A 20842-nucleotide genomic window follows, 5' to 3' on the forward strand; every position below is an offset into this window, starting at 1 on the left:
AGAATCGTGATTACGAGTGACACCCAGAGGAACATTCCATCTGCGGAGGAGCGAAGGGTTTTGCCGACCCTATCTTTCAGATCCTCCGTATATCCTCGAAGCAAAGCTAGATTCTGTACTTCAGGTTTTATATATTTTGCAATGTCGCTATTGATGTGGTATTCTTCTTTTTCGGCTTCTAAACGAATGATCTGGAAGTAGAGCAACTGGCTTCTAATACTATCGTACGGGCGGCTTGTCAGAATTAACCTTAAGTTCTTTTGTGATGGTGAAGCCGTGAAGTGAGCGGATATACAACGAAGAAGCTGGTTTCGTGACCTTTCTTCGCATTCGTCAAGGGCATCAAGCACACAATAAACAGGGCCAAGTGCGGGGTCACATGTTATCTTGGTGAAGATGTCCCAGAGGCCTGCAAGAGAAGTGTAAAGCTTGTCGCCTAGTGTTTGATACTCGGGAATGACGTATTTCTGTATTAAGAAAGGAGATGACTGAAGGAATTGATGTATCAATGCCTTGAGAAGCGAGAGTCCCGTTTTTCGAGTTTCGTCCTGGTCATTGCAAAAGAAGTAGATGACTCTCGTGTTCAAATTTTCTTGCTTTCCCTGTTTTTCAAACAGTTCCACCAGAAATAAGGATAGCACCGTTTTGCCCATTCCAGGGTTGCCGCTGATCCAAAGGGGCATCGACGATTTATCTTCAGTCCATCGAAGAAAATCACTTTGGTTTAAAACCCATTCTAAGGTGCCTGGTTGGCGGGTAGGGATGAATTGGCGAGCATACTTGTGATCCGAAGCAAAGGCTAGGAGTATCATTTGTTCTCTTGGCGACAGCTTTTTGCCATCTTTCACGCGAAAGGTCTTTCGTGACTTATTCTGTTTGCTCAACCGGGTATTAGTTCAACACCCAAGCTAATAAATTGAAGTTGGATTTATCATGCGGTACATGCCTCAAGATCCGGTTGCTTTTGGAGCAGATTAGGGTTTGCCTATATATGTGTATTGTTAGCGCTGATATTGATTCTAGCTTTTCGAAGTAGTACTCACCTTCAACCATTCAAGACGGCTTCGAATCTGATCAACTAAAACCAATTAGGTCTAGGGCACATCTATTGTATGTGAATGATTGAATTGGTAACGCTGTCTGATGTAAACGGAAAACACCCTTCACATTCCTCAGCGTCTAAGGCCAGCCATCCTAATTTGAAGTGGATCATTTTCGTCAAAGACTGCCGCAATAACTTCGAGAGGGGAGGGAAGTGATTCCAACATACTCAATGCTAAGGCCTTCTCATACAACCAATCCACATTACTTAAAACCTTCTTCAGATTATCTTCATCCCTTGTAGTGTTGCCGAAAGCCGCAACTCCGTGATGATTAGCCTTCAACTCAACAATTCGCTCACGACCCCCGGAGAGTCCAAATCTAGAGCTCTCTCTTGAGACAACCTAAGTTAAGGATCGGTTAGTAATTTCCAGTCAATTGCGAGGGCTTGCACTGTTACTCGAGGTAGTGGAACATACCTCGTCTTTGTCACCCCAGAAAGATACCATCCGATAATTCTCAAACTGTTGCCGAAAGTGGTTTTTGAGGATGTCTGTAAACATAGAACCTTTGTCCAAAGTCCCAACGATGTTGTCCCCTTTTTGAAACCCTAGCCATAAAGCCACATTTGCAGCTGTCTTCCCCGCTCTGACCAATGTTTCTGAGCCACCTTCATGGGGAGTTCCGAAGAAGGCCAGGCATGCTCTATGATTCTCGGTCAAAAATTGAAAGTATTTCAAGTAGATGAGATCATACGTTGCCTTATAAATATGCTGATATGTCTCGTTTTGTCGAGCATTAATCAAGGCTTGCTCGATTAAGATCCCACCAAGGCTATGCCCCATGAGAATGAGAGGTCTCTCTTCCCAGTCCTCCCGGTCGCATCTGATAATCTCCAAGAGCTCGTCTGCCTTGTCGGCAAAGGTTGCCTGACTACCACCGTAGACCGCCGATGAGTCATATATATAGAGAGAGATTCGAGCATTGGGGAGTTTCTTTGGTAGGTCGTCTTTAGGCCAGAGTCTGCCATTCTCGGTCTAGGTACTTATCGCATGCACCTCGTCGTCCTTACTTTTGGGATTTAAGCCGTGAACCAAGATGATACTGCACAGGAAGTGGTCAGTACACAGACTCCTGATCTTAGTTTGATGCACACTTACTCGACTTTGGCTGCTTTACTAGCTTCTGAATCCTTTTCGGGGTATACCTGCTTGAGAGACTGATGCGGGGTAATTGTTGTCAGTCACAGCAACACCCACCCGTGGTTGAGTATCTTGGGTGTACTACTGACCATTTTTTGGTGGCCTGTCTAAGAGTTCCACAGTATACAAACTTTGGAGTTTAGAGTGGGAGTACATAAAGATGATTGCACGCAATCTGAAATTGCAAGATGTTTAGAGCCTTGTTTCTTAGACATGACAATCTTAGGCATCAACAATCTCATGTGGGTGTTTTACTGGATCCGCTTACTGTAATGCCAAGGTGCCAAGACTCCGCCCCGCAATCAAATTGAGGGAAATGCTTGCTGGCGGGACGACCCGAAGTCTGGAGGTGGAGACTGGTTACCCGCTGGTGGGGACATCGATCTATCGGCTTCTTCATTCTACCATTATCTCGCTGGCTGTTCTATAGTTAGAGATATACTAAACCATAATCCGAGATCCAGCACCGACTTTGAGTACATAGAAGATACGGAAGACCAGTAGATGAGGACTTCGAAAGGAGCATGTCACTATTGCTTTTCAATCATATTATAGATATTCCATTACGCCTATTTGAGCAACCAATTACTTAGCACTTGCCTTGTGCATCTACAGTATTCCTGAGTGCTTCTATCTTAGGACAAACCAGATTAAGGGGCCCGAATAAGCAGGTCAAGTGGCAAGATATCCCTTATAGCTATAAGTAGGAGAGGGTACGAAGGGAACTGGCTATTAAGCAGTTGAAAACAAACTCATTTCCAAGAAATCGAACCGAGTTATTAACTCGTATCTGAAAAGGGGCTTTCTTTCAACCAACAAATATATATGAACGCTGCTGTAGTAATAATGTACGGGGAAAATAAATAGCATGCAGGGGCTGACTTAAGTACCGACACAAACGAATCTACTTCCTCGAGCCTTTAAGACAGACGAAGAGAGGACCCAACCTCCTCTGGCAGTATGTATATATACCCTGTCACGTACTACGCCTTACCTCACCATAACAGACTCCGACACACAAAAGGCTGCTATTGAGGCCGTATATGCTCTTGGATGATGCAACCCGGGAAGATTAATGGGTGAATAAGAGAAGAAAAAGAAGAAGAACAAATCCAAAGTTCGCGAATAATTATATTGTTCCAGGTGCGAGAGAATGAAGGTATATAAAGGAATGAATAAATCAACAAGTTTCGGGATACTTCTTCCGGCCAACGTCATAGAATGGATTGGGCACTACCTTGCAGCTTATGTTTTATATAGCCGGAGGCGGAGGAAATGAATGGGCAGGAAACATGTCTTAAGGTTAGACGAGACGACCAGTGGATCGTGAATCTACCTACCTACCTACCTTTACGAACATATAAAAATAACAGCAACTACCCTCATCCCCCCGCGCCCCAAAACAGAGACCGACAAACGCGCCACGTGCCAGACAGTAAAGAAGTAAGATTACCCACCTACATACACCAATAAGAAGAACAAAAAGGCACAAAACGAACAGCCCAGCCCCGAGATACATCTTACAGGAACTCGCTCGCAAGATATCTGCAGCAGTAGCTATTTCACCTCTCCTGTGAGGCGCGAGATAAATTACTCTGTGGGGAGGAGGGGTTTCTTTTATATAGAAGAGAAGATCCCATTCCGGATACGATAGGTAGGTGATGAATGAATGGAGACGCAACGCGGCGCGACGCACTTGCGTGAGGGATGTTTCGTTATATTGTGTATGTATGTATGTATGTATGATGTATGATAGGAGTAGTGGAGTGGAGAAGAGAAAACAAAACAGAGGAATATAGGGGTATCAACATCGGGAAGATTTTCAAAGTGAGTGAGTGTTCATGAAGCAGCAAAATATATCCAGATTAAGACGTAAATGATATGTATGTACGGAGTAAAGAACGAACATTGTAGGGTATCCAACACATCACGGCCCCTCGGCCCCCACCGCAGCTTGCGCAACAGGGTGCTGATTGATCGGCTTCCCATCATCCTTACTCTCGACAACCAGGTTCCCACTGTGATGCAGCGGCTCCAGCACGCCGTTCGCCTGCACCTCTCTCAAGCGCTTCTTCTCGACTTTCTTGATGGCATCGGCCGTTAAATCCTGTCTGAACATTCGCTCCACTACATCCTTCTTCCTGCTCTTTTTGTCGCCGACTCCGATGAGCACGCCCGCTGTGATGTTGACGGTGATGGAACAGCATAGGATGACGGTTGTGAGGGCGAAGGGGCGGTGGTGGTAGCTGATGCCCCATGTGCAGGCGCCGAGGGAGATTTGAAGCATGGAGTGGCAGTCTAGTAGGACGACGATGGCGACGAGGAGACGGAGTGAAAAGGCGTTGTGCGTTGCCGTTTCATGGGGTTTGTAAAATGAATGGGAATTCGAAAACTTTCTCTGGTGGTGTGCGAGTTTGCGAACTTGTTCCGGCGACAGGACGCTAAACTCGGCTTTCTCTTCTGTGATTTCTTCGGGTTGTTCGGCAGGGAGGTCGTTCTCATTTTTTAGTTTAGGGAGCGCTCGTTCGCGGCGGAGACGCCAGGTTAGGTGGTGGTAGTGAGCGATGAAGCACATGTGGTAGGTGTCAACTATACGAAACGGGGCCAAGCCATCTCCCATGATGGCGAAGAGCGCGACAAGGACGTTGTCGATTACGTTAATAATATAGTCTTTGCGGCCGCCGACATTGATCCAGCCTATTCGAAGGGTTAGTATCTGTTGTAGATAGGTAGATGTTAGGACTTACCAATCAAGAATAGAACCCAGGCAAGGCCAAAGAGGGTGATAAGTGTTGCGTAGAGAGTAACTAGGAAGCCAAGAGCTATTCAAGTCAGTCAAGTTCTTCTCCGCCCTCATCTAGAATGTACTCACGTTTCTTTAAATATTGCCCAAATCCCTTCATCCCTCTCTTAAACTTGGACCTCCTCGAATGCAGCATATGCCTAACATGATCATTCAACTCCAGTTTCTCTTCCTCCGTCCAGCCCGGCAAAGACACCCCGTGGGGTAGAACAGCATAATAATTATCGTTCACGGACGATGAAATGGTATTGAGCGTCGCCCCCGTATATGTCCTTTGAGTCTGCGGTCGTCGTGGCTCTTCCTTGTTCAAATCCCCATCCGCATCACTAATGGAGTCCCCCTCTTCAAGATCTGCCGGTCGTTGTGTAAGTGTATATGTAGGTCGCCTATTAATCAGATTGCCCAAGTAGGGGATATCTGGTATGAAAAGAGAGTTTTGTACATTCGTTAGAGTCGTCAGTGTTCCAACTTCGGGATCTAAAGAATATTATCAGCGGAAGTCATGTTACATCATTTGGAATGCACATACCAACAGTATCCAATAAATCCACCAGCCTCTCATCGTATTCATCACCAGTATAACTATCACTCCTGAATCTATTCCCGATATTTGTCCTCGCGCGTCTCAATCGCGTCGGTCTTTCGGCGGGTTCAGACTCAGGCGCAGGTGGAGGCTCATCCACTATACGCCCCGTACTAGGCGAGAATGTCTCTTCCTGCACGCCAGCCATACGCGTATTCCCCGTGCTAACTGGTGGTGTTGCTTCTGTGAGGACTGACAAATGAGGTCGTTGGGGTTCCGATATGCTGCGATTCCTCCGAATCTCAGTTCCACTCCCACTCCCACTCCTGCTTCTACCTCCGCCTGAGCTCTGAATCACCTCATTCTGGGATGCATTGTTCGTTCGATATATAGGCGGTGCCGCCGACAGCCGTCGAATGCGAATACTCGGGCGCTGGTATAGTCTGGGCGTTGGGGGGTATTGTTGTTGGTGTTTTCGGTGGTTGAGTGTGAGGCCACAGTGCGATGGCTCCTCTGACTTTGTTGGGAACGCGGCCTCTCTGCTCCTGCTGCAGGCGACGAGGCCGAGGATGAGGGAGGCGCGAGATGATTATTATCGCTCATGTTGGAACAATATGAATATCACTCTCACTATCACCAAGGACAGTTAACTGTCTGGCTTAGCGGTGATAATAGCAGTACTCCGTAGTTGAGTGAAGGGGGTTTTCCTCTTTTCCGGTTTACTCGGAAGCTGGATGCACGTCCATTATTAATTCTTGGCTATTCCCTAATAAGTGGTGGCGGTACGTCATTGGGCTGCTTTAAGCTTTATTGTGTGCAGAAAAATACGGAAATACTGTACGAATACGAGTCAGGTTGTAAAGTTGCCGTAATATGTCCGAGGTTTATATATACATATATGTATTATTCTACGGAGTATAAACGGTGAATATATAGATGCAATTTGAATCTGAAGGTATTTAAGTTCTTTCTTCTATCCCCTCTCGATCCTGAAGTCCCCGTAGATGAAACCCCTATCGAGGTATTCTTCCAAAGTATTAAAATAGCAACACTTGTCGCACTTATTCCCGTAGCCGCCCATTCATCATCCCAGGCGCACACCATAAACTTTCTACTCTGTAATGTACGAATGAGTGTGAAGAGGATAGATAAAGAACAGAAAGAGGAGTAATAGAGGTTGCCTTGGCTTCTAGATGCAGTTTGAGTCGCGTCTACCCAAGAACTACGAGTACGAGTACGAGTCGTTGCTCAGCAACCTCGCCTCGGACGCTAAACATTCAGGGGCTTTCCTCGGTTAACTTTACATGCTGATCTGATGAAAATCAGGCAATTTTCTACTTCTTTCGCCATATTGCATCTCCATCTCCTCCTTACGGGTACCGTGAGTTCTGCATGTCTGGCATGTCACGAGCCTCAAACACCAAATTCTCTTCTGTGACACGGTAGACAAAGCTTTTCCGACTAAGATTTTAGATTCATGTCTTGTTGAATACTGGCATCTAATTGGAAACATGAATAGGTCACATGATACCCCGTAATAACGATCATCAAAAAGGTTTATGCATACCAATCAAGTAAGGTCTTGGATTCTCCTTCGATTTCGGGAAAGTATCAACAAGTTCGGATCAATTGTAGTCGGTTGAATTGTTCCTGTAATATGTCCACCTGCCCCTGCTCTGTGCATCGGCACCGGCAACGGGTATGTATGCTACCCCACACTTTGTACTGCGGGGGACGGGCAGCTGCATGTCTTCTGTCTCACATTTACCATCCTCTTTTCTTCTTCTCTTCTCTTCTTCTCTTCTCTTTCGACCCTCTGTCTTTCACTTCCTGTCTCCCCATCTTGATCAGGCAGGCTCGAGTACATGTATAAATACTACAATCAAGCATATTCACCCATTGATCACATCACATATATCTACCCCAATCCATTTCCCCACCCCTACCCTTTTGACCCAGAAGACTCCCCATAAAATCTCACCATGCCTATCCACTCCCGCTGGCAAATTCCCCTCGAAACCTGCTCCCTCCAAACCTACATTTTCGGCCCCCCCAGCTCCCAGCTCCCCACCCCCCACAAACCCGCATTCCTCGATGCCTCCCGTCCAGAAACCCACTTCCTCACCCACCAATCCTTCAAAACATGGTCGCAGCGTCTAGGTGCCGGCTTGCAAAAAGCAGGTCTGGAACCCGGGGATCGCGTTCTGCTGTTCTCCGGGAATAGCATTTTCTTCCCTGTCGTGTTTATGGGTATCCTTATGGCGGGTGGAATCTTCACGGGTGCAAATCCGGGATACGTGGCGCGGGAATTGGCATATCAGTTGAAAGATTCGGAAGCAAAGTTCCTGATATGCGCGGATGGGAGTTTGGAGATGGGGATTGAAGCCGCCGAGAGTATTGGTATGAGTAGGGACCGCATTTTTCGCTTCGATGATGAGTTATTCGAGGGAACGGGAGGATCGAGGCTGGGTGTGAGGAATTGGAATGTGTTGGTGGAGAGCGAGGATGTTGGGAAGGGGTTTGAGTGGTATGAAGTGCCGGATCCGATAGAGGATACCTGTTGTTTGAATTATAGTTCCGGGACGACTGGGGTGCCAAAGGGGGTGATGATTACCCATTTTGCGTATGTGGCGAATACGACACAGTATGCGCATCTGCAGGAGTTGCATGTGGATATTGTTGAGAGAAATAAGAAGGCGTATGTCTTATTCATACTATACTAGTGTGGAAGGAGATGCTAACCTGAGAACTAGGAAATGGCTATGCTACCTCCCAATGTATCACGCAATGGCCCAAACGATATTCATAGCCGGCGGTCCCAAACGCGGAATTCCAGTCTACGTGATGAAGAAATTTGACTTTGTCCAGATGCTCGAATCGGTTCAAAAGTTTAGAATCACAAGTCTGAACATGGTACCGCCCATTGTCGTGGTAAGCCATTTACTTTCCGCGATCCAAACCTCATTCACCAATCACTAATTTTCCAAATCCAGGCCCTTGCTAAATCCCCATTATCACGAAAATACGACCTCAGCAGCGTCACTGACCTCGGCTCCGGCGCAGCACCACTCTCCGGCGAAGTCGTCAAGGAAGCAGAAGCTCTATGGCCCAAAGGAAACGTGCATTTGGGAGTTCGTCTCGTTTTGTCTTGTCCCTTTCCACTTACACCTCCATCCCATGAAAACCCCATACTAATAGCACACCCACGCACAGCAAGGCTGGGGCATGACCGAAGCAACATGCTCAATCCTCGGCTGCGACCCCAACAAACGAGAACCCTCCTCTTCCGTCGGCGAACTAAACGCAAATTGCAGCGCCATGATAATGTCCACAGATGACGGCAAGACCGAGCTCCCCATCGGCGAGCGCGGGGAAATATGGGTCCAGGCTCCAAAGTACACCTCCCTCTCCCACATACTACATATTCTCTAAGCGTTGACTAACTAATGCACCAAACATCCAGTCTCATGAAAGGCTACTGGAAAAAACCGACCGCCACCTCGGAAATGTTCGTCGACCTCCCCTCAGGCCGCTGGATGCGAACCGGCGATATCGCATACGTAGACGACGAAGGCCGCTTCTTCATCGTCGACCGCATGAAAGAACTCATCAAAGTGAAAGGCAACCAAGTCGCGCCCGCTGAGCTAGAAGCCGTGCTCCTTGAACACCCGCACTTGGCCGATGCGTGTGTGGTTGGCGTGACGATTCAGGGCGAGGAGGTGCCACGCGCGTATGTGGTGCCGAAGGAGGGGAAGAGCGTGGATGAGGCACAGGTGGCGGGCTGGTTGGCGGAGAGGGTAAGTCGGCATAAGAGGTTGACTGGAGGTGTGGTGTTGGTGGATGGGGTGCCGAAGAATCCAGTAAGTACTGTACCTACTCATTTTTGAGAACATATCACTTAACAGAACTAATCTATCTCAAATATAGTCCGGAAAGATCTTGCGAAAAGTCCTACGAGAGCGCGCAAAGCAGGAAGTTGGAGATAAAGATGCAAAGTTATAGACAGACTGCTTAAAGATTTAGCTTTTCATACAGTATACTTTCATTGCTCTCGAGTCGAGACACAGACTTCGATTTCTTTTTTGGGGGGGCCTGGGTAGGAGTATCTTATCTTATCTTGCTATCTTGTCTTGTCTTATACAGTACATTACAGTATATATACATTAGAAGCTAATCAAGGAGTGAAAGATAAGTCTGGGTAGGGGATATATATATTAAGCTTGTTTTACGGTTTAGAATTTACTAAGTAGAAAGCTATGATTGGTTCATTCATTGTTTATAATCCTCAATCAAACCAAGGGGAATAGCAAGTCTAAACTCTAGAGGTGGAGGTAGGTATTGGATGCAACGTCTTTAATTGCCTGATACGTAACGGAGGGACGGAGGGAGAGAGGGAGAGATTTCTGACGAGGGTCTTCTGGATACCCTTGGACGTGGATACAGACAGGAAGGCATATATCTTCTTCTACTGTACCTGTGCGCTCGTTCTGTGATTTAGTTTTGATCACTTGCTTCTCTTACCCGCAAGTCTTCTATCCTTCCTAGGTTACTTGTCAACGCCATTGCTCTTACCAGTCTGCCGTGGCATGCGTACTCCCTCGTAGCCCGTCTGCAACAGTGTAGTAAATCGAACTCTAGTTAACAGGTCGCCTAGGATTTGCTCAGTAGGATCCCTGGCGTACAGGTAAAAATGATATTGTTTCTTTCTTGGCCACGGGAATTTTCGACTTCAACTAGGGATTTATTTCGTAAGTGGGAACAAGGTCGTCTGAATCTACATGCAAGTGTTCATCTAGAACTAAACTAAAACTTGGTTCTTCACGGGTCTTCGGGTTCGGGTTGTTCGATAAACAAAATGTTTACAATTCAATTTTCAAGGAGCTCTGCAATAGAATTACACATGAACTGAACTGAACTGAATTGAAGTTACTAAGAGAACTAGAAATTCATAGTGGATGTCAGATAGCAAACTAGACTACCTAGTAGGTACTTGTTAAATCGACTTGTTAACTAGCTCTATGGAACCCTTCTCACTTACTTCCTTCTGAAGCTGCCCTTACGCTAGATGGTGGGAAAAGGGGCGGCGGATATAAGCGAGCCGCCTGGACTAAACGGTCAAACGTCAAGAAAAACGCCCCTATAGAAGGGAAATCAGTATTGATATTTTCATCTGTATCAGCACGGACCAGCAACCCAGCCAGGATCGGCTGACAGCGTAGTAAGCTTTTACTGTTCGGCATTAGTGGGGACAATAATGGCTGTGCGGGGTTATTACAACGGGGGTTGATTCTGGACCAGAAGTCAAAAGAGACGTCCGATCTATTCATCAATAGGTGTAAGTTAACTGTTGGAATGCATAGCCTATGAAATGCTAGGGCCTAAAGGCCCTATATACCGCGTACTTCCCACCGTAGAACAGCAGTCAATTTAAGATCATTCCCCCATGAAACAACATTAACAACAGAGTCGTGAGAAAGAAACCCTTATGGCCTATCTAATATTCAGCTGCCTTCCCAACTCGCGGAGTTTCTGCTTCAAAGACCTCGACTTTGCGGCTCCAGGCTCCGACTCGGCAGATGTAATTTGCAACGCTTGAAGCCGATTTTCAACTTGCTTACACATATCCGAAGAGGGCCCTTGGACGGTTGTATAACCAGATAACGCTCGATTATACATTGTCTTTGCCATGTCCTTCCGGTCGGTTTGCGAGAAGAGGTCTCCCAAGGCGATCATATTTTGTAACGGCAGTAAATGCGATGATGCAAATTCAAGGCCAAGAGCGTCTTCAAAGCCTCGCAGCGCCCGGAAATACATCTTCTCGGCCTCAACCAGCTTGCCTTGGCTAGCGTAGAGCAAGCCTAGGTTATAAACCGTATGAATTGTTAATATATGGTCCGGCCCAAGTGCCTTATTATAGCCTTCTTGCGCCTGGATATACATTTTCTTAGCTTCAGCTACCTTGCCTTGTTGGTAATAGACACTGCCTAGGTTATTAACCATACTAAGTGTTAATGTATGGTCTGGCCCAAGTGCCTCCTTATAGCCTTGCAGCGCCTGGACAAACATCTTCTTAGCTTTAGCTAGATTGCCTTGATCGGAATAGAGGCTGCCTAGGCTATTAACCGTATTAAGTGTTAATATATGATCCGGACCAAGTGCCTCCTCCTTGCCTTGTAGCGCCTGGACAAGCATCTTCTCAGCTTTAGCTAGCTTGCCTTGGTTAGTGTAGACATTGCCTAGGTTATTAACTGTAGTAAGTGTTAATATATGGTTTGGCCCAAGTGCCTCCTTGCTTTGGAGCGCCTGGATATACATCTTCTCGGCCCCGGCCAGCTTGCCTTGGTCGGCGTAGAGTTTTCCTAGAGAGTAGAGAGCCCAATGTAGTCTGTCTACATCTACTTTGCCATCTACTATAAAGGGTGCCTGTCGTGTTGCGTGCTGAAGGAGACGCCGCTGTAAGAGACACCAGTCTTTCTTATCTGGGTTAGGAACCTCCAAGGCTACACAAGTTAAGGCCAGGTATGCAAAGCTTTTGTCCCACTCCTTGTTGAGCACAAACACCGTCCATGAGTGAATACAGCTATGTATACTATATCCTCCAGATCCGACCTTCTGCTGAGAAGGTCTGTCTGGATTAACTAGTCCGAAAGTACATAGTAGAGTGATGGCCTCATTAAAGCTCAGTTCATCTTCTGTAAGCTTCTGTATCCATTCATCATCTGCAGAGTTTGCATGTCGAAGGAGATCAAACCATAGGTCTTGTCTATCAAAATATGCCCATAGCTTGAGTAGTATTGCTGATGCCCCATTTTGCTGTTGGATCCGATCGAAAGTGATTTGCCATGTTGTATGCAATGTGCGATCTTCATAGGAATCTAATAAGGGGCTTGTTGTCTGAAGCTTCAACCATGATGTCTTGTAAAGCCGAAGGTAATCCGAGAAGCTTGTCGTCACGTGCTCAAGATATGCACCTGCTGTAGATAGAGCAAGTGGCAGGCCGTCTAGTTCCTTAACAAGTGCTATAGCATTAGGATCTATCCTATTAGTATTGTCTCTACTCTTACTATAAAACAATCTTGACATACCATTTCCAATATCCTTACGCCCCGACATATTAGAGAGAATCTCAAGACTATCCTTGATATCTAGCAATTTCTGAATATGAATTCGTTCACCCTGGCTAACTCGTGCTGACCGCGTCGTAATAATAACTGAGCCATGATCAGATTGAGGAAGGAATTGACGGATGTCGACTGCTGAGGCGTCGGGATTGTTAGGGGCCTTAGGGTTGTCGAGGTTGTCATAGATCATAAGCCACCTTGTGTTCCGCGAGAAATCGAGCCAAGCCTTGACCGCACTAACAACTTGATCGAGATCTTTATCTTGGTCTATGCTTGATAGCGTAGTAGTTGACGGATAATGCCTGAGTACTTGCTGAGCGATGCCCTGAAAGCTCAGCTTAAGAGAGTCCTCGTCACTAGCGTTTAACCAGAAGATCGCTGCATACTTCTCTTTGTGCCGTTTGGCGTATGTAATCGCCAGCTGGGTCTTTCCTACGCCCCCAAGACCATGCAGGACGGCACAGGATCGACTATTTTGACCTTGAAGTAGCTCGTGCATCTTCGATAGCTCCTTCTCTCTGCCAATAAGCTGTACGGCGATAGGAAATGACGCGAGGTTAAGCTCGATAGTATGTTGTTCAAAGTCGATCCCTGTACTGGTCAGATTCATTGCTTCATTTAAGACATCTATGTAAATGACTTACCTTTATACAGCTTATGGATCTCTTCCTCCAGTCGCCTAAATGCCCGGTCCCTTCTCTCCCCGTAATTTGGCACCATAGACACATCAAAGATCCCGATTAAGCAGTAGGCTTCATCCTCTTCAATCGTAGTATTACGGCGCTCTGCCCAGGATCTCCGCTCTTTAATACTAAAATTCGACAATGCATCACCTCGGAGAGCTTTATTCGCGATGCCGGTAATCTGGTGTATCGTTGACTCGAATGATGATTTGTTCCCTAGTCGCTTACCCTCGAAGCTAAAAAAGTCAACCAGCCTTGGTGCGATGAGCTCCTGCAGCGTCCACCCTCGAGTGAACCATCGACTCTCCCTGAAGGCTTTTTCCCATGCCCGCTGGTTATCCGTCCCAGTGTCCGGCTTAGAGACATCTGTCAGGTAGACGTAGCAGCGCGCAGCATTCTGATACCACCGAAACATGGAATTGATCGCCGCGCCAAGTTCAACTGCATTTTTCTTATCGATGCAGCAGGTGTCCACCCAGAAGTATTCAAGCCCATCTACTAGGGCCTGCTTCGCGCAGAACTGTATCTTCCCCCACCCAGCCTTGTTCACAGTCTTGCTCTTGTCCTTGCCCTTCTTCAAGTCTTGGTAGATAACCTCCTCTTCTCCCCAGGTATGAGATAGTATTGCATAGGCAGGGACTTCGCCGCTGGTAGGTTCGCGAAAGACGATCTCGCCGTCGGGTTTGCGTTGCAGGAGGCGTATGAGAGACATGCTGGAGATTAGCGAGCAATCTTATAGCAAGCGCGACTTGTATTACAAATTTGACAAATTGGCGCAAGCACTGTTATTTGAAGGTCAAGACGTTAAAGAACTGAGAAGGATATGCAGTCGTGGTCGTAGGCGCCGCCCACGAGGCTGTGTTGTGGCGTAACCTGGCCAGCAAGTAGTGCAGCCTGCATGTCAGGCATGCGGGGGGGCTTTACACCTTCTTACTATCCTTTCCACCCCAATATACAGTCTTTATGACACCTGGACTTGCGCCCGCAACTATATTAATAAAATATTCTCTTAGCTTAATCCAGCCCAACTCTTAATGAAAACCCCAATTAATTTCCAACAGATCGAATAATGATTATGTTACTAGCTCTAGGATGCTATTAAACTTAACCAGAAACCGCAAACCTTGAGACTCTAACTCTCCGGAAAAGACGACCAGACACTAGAAAGACTCTTACTATTGCAGACTCTGATGGCTCGTCTAGAACCTCTATAAAGCCAGCATTTGGATGATCCAAACCATTTGCCCGGAGGTGATTATGCTTGAAGAAAACGATTTTGCGCGAAGCCGACTCTTTATAGTTCCATAGGAGCAGCAGCTGGAAATGTCGGTGCTGCACTATCTGTAACTGCTTCTTGTCTTGACTGTTATACTACTGGATCAGCTGTTATTAGTACGACTGGGAATGAACCGAACGACACTCTTCTTGGTGATATAATCGCCTTAGCGTTACTACCGGATAAGGTAGAAGTTATTGCAGTGGCTTTCGATTTGGATTTGGAGGTGTCACTTGAGAACTTCGGTGGTCATTTTGAGTTCGAAAATTATCCAATTTTCGGTTGGTGAGACATACACTATGAACATCTTCACTTCGGAAACTCCAGTGGGCGTTGGGGTAAGTCTTCGAACCTTGATCTTAACAAGCAGCTTAAGAGGTACCGGAATGGGCTTTTCATCATTTAGGATTTCGCTTTGCTTTGAGATATCGACTGACCTTCAATAATTTGATGACAGCGACAGCAAACTCGGCTTCTTGTTTACTATCGACGTTATTCTCTCGATTACAGAGGCGATTGATATCACGGCTGGGTTCGATATCTCATTCCCGAAGGGTGCCAGTTTCATCGTGAACCCTATCAATGGCGAACTCGTCTCTATGAACTTGCAAGCTTTTTGGCAGACCCCTAAAATCTTGGCTAGAATATACTAATTCCATGATCAGGGCAGGTATCAAGGTTAACTCTCTGCCAGTCACATTTAAGTCAGGCTCGGCATGCTTCCCAGCTATTTTTTGGTTTCGGTTGGTTTGATGATTGGAGGTCTTGCTCTCTTGTTAGCATTGCCGGAAACGAGTTATATGATTGATTGCTATCATGGGAATGTGGTAGCATGAAATGGGTCCTTTTCCATTTTCCATTGGGCGCGTGTTCCATTTGACCTGATGTAAAACCTGCACGTTTAATACCATAGCCTTACTTCAGTTCTTATACCCATGCCTTATTACTGTACCAAGGTTTGGTGCTTTTCCCATTTCCCAAACCAATATGTATAACTGTGACATCCTAACCATACTATCACATTCTTGGAATTGATCAGCGACGGTCATCTTCATCCGAGTACCAAAAATGCCTATTGATCTAAATTGCTTCAGTTTGATGCTGCTATCTTACGCTGCTTCAACCTTCCCAAAACGATACTGCGCCCAACTCAGACTCAATTCTGGAAAAGTCCACAATTGTTGGCCGATATCCGAGCCTGCAGCACCCGCAGCAACATGAATCGGAAGAATATGCTCCAAGCTTGGATGTGCCTTCCGGGCGTCACTTCGCTCCATCAAAGCCAACATCCTCGCCTGACGTTCCTCTGGCTCTGCACTGGCAGCCTCTTTCAATGCCTCATCAAAGCTGAAAGTGTAACTAAATAGCGTTAGTAGGAACGCAGACAGTCTTATATTGCCAGTGGGATTCCCTTACGGCATGGTCTTCCCGGTGTCCCGTATGGCGCGGAAGTCACGCAAATTGTGCACAGCCATTCCCGCGCCAACGATTAAAATACCTTCATTTCGTAGGCCTTCCAGTGCCTGGCCCATTCGATAATGTTCATCGGTATCCTCGTTGTTGAACAGCGAGACTTGCACGATTGGTACATTCAGAGGGTTCTTCTTTGGATCAAAAGCTGTCAGTGTCAGCAAGGGAATCCCTATAATATTTTTGACTCAGGAAAATGATAGCCTACCAACTATGAAGCCCGCCCACACGCCATGATCAAGACCTCTTTTCACTTTCTCAACCTCAATACCAGCAGCCGATAGCTTCTCAATTACCTTTTCAGCAACCTCCGGGCTCCCCTTGTACGGAAACCTGTATTCGTAGTAATGCGGTGGGAAGCCGTAGAAATCATAAATTATATCCGTCTGCTCGGCGACATTGATACTTACCTTGCTCGGGCCGTCTTGCCAGTGAGCCGAGAAGACGACCACTGCCTTTGGCTTGACTTTCGTCGTGATCTCCTGCCCGATTGCCGCTAGTTTAGAATACGCAGGATGCTCCGTATTTTCCATGAAGTTGGGCCCGCCAATGCCGAGGAAGTAAACGGGTGTTCGTGAAGAACTTTTGGGACGTGAGGAATCAGAACCCATGCTTGCGGCTTGTGTGGTTGGTTGTACGGTGGGGGTTTGCCAGATGCTTCCTGTGTACGGATAGGCGGTGCGATAAATGAGAGGGATGGCAAAGCTGACAAGGAGGACAGCAAAGTATTTGTATCTTGAACGAATAGCTGAACGGTTAAGTGATGGCGTCAGGGACATAACTTGTTATGTCCTGCTCTCCCCCACTTTTTGGTGTCTTGGGAGAAAAAGAGAATAAATAGGCGCGCTGCGAATACATCGTTATCAATAACTGCCAACATTCAGCCAGCAAGCTGATAAATCCCTAATTAAATACGGAGATGATTGGAATTCAGAAAGCCGGCGCGCGTGCTCGGGGTTCGATGTCCTGCAATGTATGCACGCCTCTGTGTGATGAAATTCAGTTTCGAAACCATTTCCGCAGACTATCGCATTGATAAGTTCTTTTACGCCAATCGCATCCGATTCCATAACTCTCAAAATGTCTTTGAGGCATTAGTGGATTAAAAGCCCAGACCCACCGCGCGCGGCTTATGTAACTTGCAGGACCCACCCGCGCGGCCTGCATATTTGCGGATTAATGCGCGCGGCTTATAGACTAGTGTCGACTGTATCGTACAACTTGAGTTACTCGGTACTTCAATGAGGATTGGTGTGATGCTATTGCGCCTGCTCGATTTTCAACTCCGGTTAGAACGTAGTCACTTGCATGGTCTCCAACTGTTGGTATCACAAGGTGATCACTTCACTACACGTGTAGGTCCGTATTTAATGGTACTAGTAGTTTTATTAGTTATTGGTTAGCTAGCTAAAAGTGGTGGTTGCAACACAAAAAGGTTATCCCATTGGTAAGTCAGCTAGCTTGGGTCACATGATTAGAAAGGCTCCCACATTATTCCCCATACACCAACCCTCTGAAAAAAGAGGCTTGATTTCAAATCCTCGGAAGGAAAATGGATGGAACCAAAGCGTTGCGTTTGAACTCCGAGGAGTATAAAGAGAAGGCGTATCCGCTCCAACATAACTCCCATCTTCCATCCCATATCTGAGCCTTTTTGTAGCCCAAAACTTTGGAAACTCATATTTCCCATCGACTAGAAAAAAACATCATAATGGCAGCAAACTCTGTTGTACTTATCCTCGGATCTGGGCCTAGGATTGGCGCCTCCGTCGCTGAGACATTTGCAAGCAACGGCTACAAAGTTGCAGTTGCGTCTAGGAAGGGAACAGGCGCCAAAACCGCCGAAGGCTTCCTCTCCCTCAAGGCAGACTTCACCAAGCCCGACTCGATCCCAGCACTGTTCGATGCAGTTAAGACCGAATTCCACACCGCTCCAAGCGTCGTTATTTACAACGCAGCGGCGCTCTCCATGCCTTCCGATAAGGACATAGTTCTTTCGGTCCCAGCGGAGACAGTTGCGTCTGATTTGAACATCAACACTATTAGCCCGTACGTCGCAGCGCAGCAGGCTATCAGCGGCTGGGAGACACTGCCCAAGGACACCAAGAAGACATTCATATACACCGGCAACATCTTGAACGTCTCCATTGTTCCCATGCCAATGATGTTGACCTTAGGCATGGGCAAGTCGGCTTCGGCATTCTGGATTGGGCTTGCTGACATGACGCTTGCAGCCCGAGGATTTCGGTGAGTTTCCAAACAAAGTTTCCCTAGTAGATTGGTACTGACATGCTCGGCTCCCTAGATTCTTATATGCCGATGAGCGCAAGGAAGATGGTACAATTAAAGGGCATGAGATCGACGGCGCTGCCCATGGCGAATTCTTTGCCCAGTTGGCAAACCATGAGGGGAATGTTCCTTGGCACGCCACTTTTGTGAAGGGCAAGGGTTATGTCCAATTCAAGTAAGAAGTTCAAGCTTTAATGATCATTCGTGAAGGTCTAGAGTCTTAGTGCACCAGGTGTGCACGTTAAAAGCTGAGATAAAGATCTAGTAGAAAGTTAGATGAAATTCAATATCGTTGGCAATGTTGGATCAAATACCCTGAAAATAGCAGAGAGAAGTCCCTCGTGTCTTACATGAATATTCTTTTAAACAAGTAATACCAGATCACCTTGGCTTCCAAAGCACTTAGCTAGGTCACGGTCGGCAGCATCTCCTGTGTCCTTGTTGCTCCATACACCCTCCATGATCTCAAATGCCTTACGTACCGTGCCAAAGACGCTTGGAGGTTGTAAGCTATCCACGATTCCTCGAAATCGAGCCTCTTGTGCTGGCTCTGCAAGGCAGCCCGCTACACAGAATGGCCACACCATGGTGCGCAGCAATGCTGGTGGTGATATTTGATGCGATAGCAGCTCGATAATTCGACCAACGTGATAACGCACATCGATACTAGCGGGCTGCCATCCGGAAACAACGATAAATAGATAAAGTTGCGCTGCATGCGCCCAGACACGAGTAACCAAAAAGTTCTGGCTGGCCGGTGGTTTGGGGTGCTGGCCATAGTCTGCTGTAAAAAAATCTAGTAAACTGCTGTTTTCTTTTGGAGTGACGACTGGATCACTTTCGAGCTGCGTAAGTTGCACTTCTAACGAGTCCTTGATTGCTGTGGCGCGGCGGACCAGCTCCATGACATCGAGACTTCCGGCTCTCTTACATTGCTGTTTCCACACGTCAAGCACTGAAATCTCGCTGATTTGCTGTAACGTCCAATTTTGACATCCTACAACAGCCTCAAGATTAATAGCTGGGCCAGTGCCATCGATATTACCAAGGAGACGGCAGTGGTACTCGTAGAGTCTAGGTTGCTCCAGAAGTACTGTACTAGCAATAATATCATCAAATATCAGAAGTGCCGACGAGAAGCGGAAAGCAGCCTGTTCAGCACTTGGAATATGGAGATACTGAGACTGGCAGGCAGGGTAAGCCCATGAAGGCCTTAGCTGACTTATGATAGTGTTGAAGTTTGAACTGAGCCTTGCCGGATCGACAGGGCCAGAGCTTTCGAGGACTTGTTTGAAAAGGGCCAAAGCGGCATTTAGATGCGATTGGCAGTTGCCAAAGCTCGAGATAGCGATCTCGAAACGTTGTATCTGCATAATGCTTGCCATGATTCTGATAGCGCCGTGCAGATGTTCGGTGATTTCTGACCCGTGGATGACTTGCAGCGCTTGTCCTAGCACACCAAATGCATCTCTGGTCTGCTTGAGCACTGTCTCCCAAACTACATCGCGAGTGGTCGTGCCATGCGCGAGGGAGAAAAAATAGGAGCTTTGGCATAAAGTAGCCTGCCGCATGACCGGACTTTTCATCATCATTTCCAGAATCCATGTTCTACCACCGTGGAGAACAGAGGGGCGGTAGAATGGGAACAGGAAGGGGAATAAATTCTCAAGGTAAAACATGATAAGAACCGTGTCGGACTGGCCGAAAGCTAGACTTCCACTTTCGCCAGCATCTTTACAGGTGAGCGTAGGATCAGGCCCACGTCGGAGGTATGGTTCCTGGTCATTTGAAGATGTCTTAAAGAGATTGTCCACGTGATTAGCCGCCTCCGTGGATATTTGGGGAACTTCGAGTGGAAGTCTGACGCGGATGCTAGAGGTATGAAGCGCGCGCCCCCCACGGCGGAGGTGTGCCTTTTCTTTAACCTCGCGCTTGAGCTCCTCGGCCATCTCTTCTTGTCTCACGCCGCCATCCATCCATTCCGGTTTGTCTTGGTTGTAGTAGCAGTTGATATGGAGTGCAGCGCAGGTGTCACACACAGGGCGTTGCTCGTCGCATTTTTTGCGCCGGAGTCTGCAAGTCCAACAGCCACGAGAGTTTCCGACTATACTGCTGCTATGGCGAGGACCACGAGGTGCGTCCAGGTCCATGTCCATGTCGATGACCCCGCACGACAGAGCTTCGTCAGCTAAAACGGTGCTCTGCCAAGGTTGACTGGACTATACGCGCGGAAAAATAAAGCAAGTATGGAATCAGTCTCTAGGATTATCACAGACAAGCCGAAAAATGATGTGCCGTCACCGGAGATGTACTGTAGATGTGTGCAGACGCACGTATGTACTGTACTGTACCTAAGCGCGGGATTCCCTATGATTTATAAGCAGGCAGGCAAGTAAGTCGTCACGGGATACTATGTACCAATGACATAGTTCCT

The 20842-nt window shown here is 47.0% G+C and overlaps 6 protein-coding genes across 6 annotated transcripts; 2 read left to right on the forward strand and 4 right to left on the reverse strand.

The window, feature by feature from the left end:
* Nucleotides 1-4170: 4170 nt before the first annotated feature.
* LHYA1_G008552 (uncharacterized protein) lies at nt 4171-6172 on the reverse strand (the record flags this gene model as incomplete). The annotated part of the gene is made up of 5 exons (XM_031153472.1): nt 4171-4940; nt 4991-5065; nt 5116-5523; nt 5576-5933; nt 5996-6172. 5 exons carry the CDS (start codon nt 6170-6172, stop codon nt 4171-4173), a joined length of 1788 nt encoding a protein of 595 aa, XP_031001980.1.
* Nucleotides 6173-7551: 1379 nt separating this feature from the next.
* 4CLL7 (4-coumarate--CoA ligase-like) lies at nt 7552-9571 on the forward strand (the record flags this gene model as incomplete). The annotated part of the gene is made up of 6 exons (XM_031153473.1): nt 7552-8267; nt 8323-8500; nt 8563-8700; nt 8783-8964; nt 9033-9429; nt 9497-9571. 6 exons carry the CDS (start codon nt 7552-7554, stop codon nt 9569-9571), a joined length of 1686 nt encoding a protein of 561 aa, XP_031001974.1.
* A 1113-nt stretch (nt 9572-10684) lies between these two features.
* Nucleotides 10685-14085, reverse strand: HET-E1_4 (Vegetative incompatibility protein HET-E-1; the record flags this gene model as incomplete). Its single annotated transcript, XM_031153474.1, has 4 exons — nt 10685-10706; nt 11112-12603; nt 12655-13281; nt 13335-14085. The coding sequence occupies 4 exons, from the start codon at nt 14083-14085 to the stop codon at nt 10685-10687; spliced, it is 2892 nt and encodes a 963-aa protein (XP_031001972.1).
* Nucleotides 14086-15758: 1673 nt separating this feature from the next.
* DODA (4,5-DOPA dioxygenase extradiol) lies at nt 15759-16898 on the reverse strand (the record flags this gene model as incomplete). The annotated part of the gene is made up of 3 exons (XM_031153475.1): nt 15759-16008; nt 16066-16291; nt 16328-16898. The coding sequence occupies 3 exons, from the start codon at nt 16896-16898 to the stop codon at nt 15759-15761; spliced, it is 1047 nt and encodes a 348-aa protein (XP_031001975.1).
* An 881-nt stretch (nt 16899-17779) lies between these two features.
* Nucleotides 17780-18587, forward strand: LHYA1_G008556 (uncharacterized protein; the record flags this gene model as incomplete). Its single annotated transcript, XM_031153476.1, has 2 exons — nt 17780-18366; nt 18425-18587. Coding segments are annotated over 2 exons (750 nt in total), but the record flags the coding sequence as incomplete, so codon positions are not given.
* A 183-nt stretch (nt 18588-18770) lies between these two features.
* On the reverse strand, nt 18771-20564 carry ptaR3_1 (Pestheic acid cluster transcriptional regulator; the record flags this gene model as incomplete). The annotated part of the gene is made up of 1 exon (XM_031153477.1): nt 18771-20564. The coding sequence occupies one exon, from the start codon at nt 20562-20564 to the stop codon at nt 18771-18773; it is 1794 nt and encodes a 597-aa protein (XP_031001981.1).
* Nucleotides 20565-20842: the final 278 nt, after the last annotated feature.

Source organism: Lachnellula hyalina, assembly GCF_007821495.1.
Source record: "Lachnellula hyalina strain CBS 185.66 chromosome Unknown contig00197, whole genome shotgun sequence".
Taxonomy (NCBI): Eukaryota; Fungi; Ascomycota; class Leotiomycetes; order Helotiales; family Lachnaceae; genus Lachnellula; species Lachnellula hyalina.